This window comes from Peromyscus eremicus, chromosome X (genome assembly GCF_949786415.1).
Source record: "Peromyscus eremicus chromosome X, PerEre_H2_v1, whole genome shotgun sequence".
NCBI classification, from domain to species: domain Eukaryota; kingdom Metazoa; phylum Chordata; class Mammalia; order Rodentia; family Cricetidae; genus Peromyscus; species Peromyscus eremicus.
The window spans coordinates 100,381,438-100,386,644 of record NC_081439.1 but is presented as its reverse complement, the minus strand read 5'-3'; the positions used below and the strand labels follow the sequence as shown (position 1 = coordinate 100,386,644).

Sequence of the window (5,207 nt, the reverse complement as noted above, 5' to 3'; positions counted from 1 at the left end):
ATATAAAAATGAGGCCTGGCTGGGCGGTGGTGGCGCACGCCTTTAATCCCAGCACTCAGGAGGCAGAGCCAGGCGGATCTCTGTGAGTTCGAGGCCAGCCTGGGCTACCAAGTGAGTTCCAGGAAAGGCGCAAAGCTACACAGAGAAACCCTGTCTTGAAAAAAAAATGAGGCCATAAAACAATTTTCTAACCCAGAAACAGTTTCTCATGAGAAGAGGGTATTGGATTCCCTGAAATTAGCATTATGGATGGTTGTGAAATACCACATGGGTGTTAGGAATCAAACTTGAGTCCTCTACCAGAGCACCAAGTGCTCTTAACAACTGAGCCCTCCTTCTAGGCCCCATGGAGAGAATGTAAAGACATTTTAAGATTGTCCACCTCTCCAGGGTGAAGAAGAACTACAGGCTCACATTGCAGGAACTCTATTGGCTGAAGCACCTGGACATCTATGGTAGTTTCAGAAAGGTAGCCCAAAATCTCTGTTGAAGTTCTCATCCTCAAGTGTATTATTTATACTTAAGTAATGTTAGTTTAGTGTGCCATTTGGTCTATGGTGGTGTCCAGGTGCATCCTAAAAGCAGCCTTCTACTCCAAGTGGCCCTTTTTGCCAAGCATCCTTTGGCAACTGTCTTCTCCTTGGATGGGTCCACACCCACGTTCACAACAACTACACCATATCCCTTGAGAGTCAAAATTAGCCCCACCCAGGGATGTGAACCAAAAGCCAATGGCAGCGGTGGTAGGCATCACACAGCAACATGTGCCACTTGGCGGGTAACAATTTTTTTCTGAAGAACCCTAATTTGTTCTCCAGTGGCTCTAGGGCTTGAAGATCTTCAGAGCTGCAGCCATGGCTCGAAAGTACTTTTATTTTAACCTCAACTATTATGGGGTAGGCTTCTATGAAGAAGAAATATCAGTTGAGGCTGAGCAAATGGAGGCCATTTCAGTGGATGGTGGCTGCTATGGCGAAGGAGCTACAGGCGTTTTGCCTGAGCAAGGCTTTGAGCCTCACTTGAGCCCTGTAAGCGGCAAAAAACTATGAGAAATATGACATAAGGAATACTGAAGGGAGTCTCCAGAAGTCTGAAGAGGAAGAGCTGGAGGAAGCCGAGAACATGGACTGTGAGCAGTCATCACTCTTTAGTTCTCGGAAATCATACAAATTCACACCTGGACAGCTGTGGGAACTGCAGATGGTATTTCAAGAAACTCACTACCCAGACGCCCTCAGACGGTATGTACCAGGCCTCTTTTTTTTTCAGGGCTTTGGGCTCTTTATCTCCCATGACTTGCTGCACCCTTGTTAAATTTTTTTTTCTTTGAGACAGGGTTTTTCTATGTTAACCCTGGCTTTCCAGAAACTTGCTTTGTAGACCAGGCTGGCCTCAAACTCACAGAGATCCACCTGTTCTTGCCTCCCAAGTGCTGGGAGCAAAGGTTTGCACCACCACCACCAGCCTTTGTTAAAAAATTTTTAATTGCCTTGAGGTTGGCACACACACTCAACAAGGGCCTTGCCACAGAGGTCCATTGCCAGTCTATTTTTAGTTTTGTTGAATCAGGGTCTGAGTTGTGCAGGCTGGCCTTGAACTTGTGATCCTTCTGCCTCAGCCTCTTTAGTAGCTGAGATTACTGGTTTGTGTCATCAGGGTTGACTTTCTACCCCCTCTTGGCCCAGAATCCATCCACAAAGTCTTTACCTGACTCTATCTTGGAGGTAGGGAGTGTGCCCTTTGGGAACCAAGGTCAAATTTTTATGAAGCTATAATGAAAACCAAGTTTCTAGAATGCTCACTAGCCATGCATTTTTATTTTTATTTTTATTTCATTAAAAAATGGTCCTGAAACACAGAAACATAAAAGTCATCTCCTAAGTCTAAAGTTCAGAATCCAGCCAGCAGCCTGAAGTTGTTTCAAGCTGTTTTGGGACACAGTTCCAGAAATTTGTGTTGGCAAATGAAAATCCTTACCTGTTAAATAACTACCATTTCTTCTCCCTTGTCCCAAACTACCACTAGTCTGCCTTTTTATCCTCTTAATCTGACTTGTCTAGGTACCTCACGTAAGAGAAATCATGCAGAAGCTGCCTTTTTCCAACTGCCTTGTTTCACTTAATATATGTCCTTAAGGTTCATCAGTGTGGTAGCATGGGGCAGAATTTTGCTTTTCTCAAGGCTGAATTCAGTGATTCTTAGAATATTATTTTGAAGGGCTTTTGTTTATCACTGCCTGTGGAGGAATAGCTGGTTGGGTTTTGTCTTTGGCACATGTGAATTTTGCTTTGCTACTGTGAACAGGGATGGGAAAATACTTTTTTTTCTTTAATTTTTTTTCCAAGACAGGGTTTTTCTTGCCCTATACTCACATTGTAGACCAGACTGGCCTTGAACTGAGAGATCCACCTGCCTCTGCCTCTGCCTCCCAAGTGCTGGGATTAAAGATGTGTGTGACACCACTGCCCAGCTTTCCCAGAGCCTTTTTAACTCCAGCTTTTCAGTCCCTTTTGGGACTATACACAGAGGTGGGAGTGCTAGACTGTGTGATAATTCCATGTTTCTGTTTGGAGGAAGTGGCTGATTCTCCTTGTATGGTTGAACAATCTGACCTTTCTCCTGATTGGGTATAATGTTTCCAGTGCCCTGGGGGCCTCACTAAAGCTTGTTATTTTCTGAATATTATTACTAGCCAACCTTCTGAGAGTGAGGCAATAGTGTTGTGATTTGATTGGCATTTCCTTGTATATGTGTGACTAAGCATCTTTTTGTGTGTGTATTTATGGCCATCATAACCTATCTTCCTGGATCAAACATCTCTTTATGTATTTTTTTATTTTAAACCTAGGTCTGGCCGGGCGGTGGTGGCACACACTTTTAATCCCAGCACTCAGGAGGCAGAGGCAGGCGGATCTCTGTGAGTTTGAGGCCAGCTTGGTTTCCAAAGCGAGTTCCAGGAAAGGCGCAAAGCTACACAGAGAAACCCTGTCTCGAAAAACAAAAACAAAATCCCTAGGTCTGTTTTGATGAGCTGTCGATGTTTAAATATGTTGTCTCATTGCACGTATTGCCTTTTTCTTTTATTGTTTCCTTTAATACACAGAAGATTTTTAAGTTTGATACCTTCCAAATTTATCAATTTTATGTGTATTTCCTGTTCTAAGGCCATGCCTTTTTTCCATAAAACTTTATTGAAATCAGGTTCAAAAAATTGAGGTTCTCTCATGTACCTGTAGTGAAACAACATTCCTGTAGAAAATGTGTGTAGTTAGCTGGCCCTATGGGCCCAGGTCTGTAATCTTAGCTCCTCAGGATGCAGATACAGAATGAATGGAAGTGCCAAAATATCTGGGCTTCAGAGGAAGTTCAAGGTCAACCTGAGCAACTTAGGTTAATGTAACTCACCAGCAAAACAAAACAAAACCCCCACAAACTACTGGGGTACACAAGTGACAGAGCCTTTGCCTAGTGTGCCTTAGGCCATAGGTTCCATTCCCCACAACACACACACACACACACACACACACAATGTTTAAGTTGTGTGTGAGAGATTTAGACATTTGTTATTTGTCCCAGAGGCCATTAACAATCACATTTAGACTACAGAGCAATAATACCAGCCTTCCTTTAATTTTGTGACAACGTGAAACAACTTATAAACAATGCTTTTTCTAAGAATTACTGAGAAGTGTGTACTTATGGAGGTCTCAGGTGAAATAGAAAATTTAAAAATATGCACAAAGTATACAAATAGTAGTTCATTTCCTACCTAGTATGGAATATTCAATGTTTGTCTTTTTTTCTCTCCACAGAAAAGAGCTGGCAGAGCTCATGAACATGGATGAACAGAAAGTGAAGGTCAATCAGTTTATGCATTAGTCTGCCTGCACAAATAGTTTGGTGGGATACCCCATTTCAGACCTGAGTTAGGGCATGGATGGCTTTGTCCTTTACACCGTGTAATTAGTATACTTGTTTTCTTGCATGTTTTATGCCAGTGAGCAAGATTTAGACTGTGGACCCTTGGCAAGTAGAAAATGAATAAAGGAAATGTTAATCTGTTCCCTTTCTCACTCTGATTTCAGGTTTGGTTCAACAATAGCAGAGCCAAACTTAGAAAAACTCAGAAGACATTAAAAAACCAGCACCTATCTGTTACCCAAGACCATCTGTCCATTAAGAATATGGTGGAGGCACAGAATGTCATCATTTTCCAGGAGCAAGTTGGGGATGGGCTCTTCTGGTATCCCCAGCAACTTGGTTACCCATGCTGTCCATAACGACCTTGTTTTTTTCCTTGTATTTTTCCTGTATTTTATTCATAATATATTTTCAGTATACTCTTTTGTGTGTCATTTTCCTTCACAGAAAAGGAAAGGTTTTTATTAAAATTATTTCAAAAAGCAGATCATATCAGGAGCAGGGACACACCCTCCCAGAAAAAAAAGGGAAGATGGAGTCCCTTAGTCCTTATGGTCAGTGTTATCCTCTCTCCTTATTCTGCTGCAGCCTCTGGGCTTTCTGTCACCACCTTTCCTACGACTTCTATGGTCAGTGTCCTAGCCTGCTGACTCTCTACCTGGTTCCTGTGAAGAATGCCTTGGGAGAGGGGAAATATGAGCAGGATTAGGAGGTCATGAAGACGAACATTCGGCTCTGGCAGCAGCAATAGTTTTATGTGTCTAAGAAACAAACATTCAAGATAGAACAACAGCTCTGACCAGAACAAAATATGGAATCAGAAATCGGGGGGCAACTAGCTACTTGTTTTTAGTGCCCCAAAGAAGAGAAACAGCCTAGAGTGGGAGCAGAGGGAATGGGAGCCCAGCCTGATATAAACAGGCTTATGGCACTTTTGGAAACACCTTGATGTCTAAAAATCTCAAGTGTTCCTTCTTACTCCTCACTGACCCCAAAATGAAGGTGAGCTCTTCAAAGAAGGCCTTTACTTATGCATATGACCTTAAAATATATTTTGTGACTTCTGTATTCTCCCTAACAGAAATGAACATTTATCAAGACTGGTAAGGGCCTGTGCCTTTTCCCCCAGGCAGTGGAACCGGGACCTGTCCTTAGTGCATGGGCTGGCATTTTGGAACTTAGGGCCTATGCTGGGACACTTTACTCAGCCTTGTTGTAGGGAGGAGGGGACTGGACCTGCCTCAATTGAATCCACCAGGCTGAGCTGACTCCCCAGGGGAGACCTT

At 42.9% G+C, this 5,207-nt stretch overlaps 1 protein-coding gene across 1 annotated transcript; it reads left to right on the top strand.

Moving 5' to 3' along the window:
* The first annotated feature begins 854 nt into the window (after positions 1 to 854).
* On the top strand, positions 855 to 4,630 carry LOC131900176 (retinal homeobox protein Rx-A-like). Its single transcript, XM_059251538.1, has 5 exons — positions 855 to 1,028; positions 1,087 to 1,241; positions 3,813 to 3,858; positions 4,086 to 4,243; positions 4,510 to 4,630. The coding sequence occupies exons 1-5, from the start codon at positions 855 to 857 to the stop codon at positions 4,628 to 4,630; spliced, it is 654 nt and encodes a 217-aa protein (XP_059107521.1).
* Positions 4,631 to 5,207: the final 577 nt, after the last annotated feature.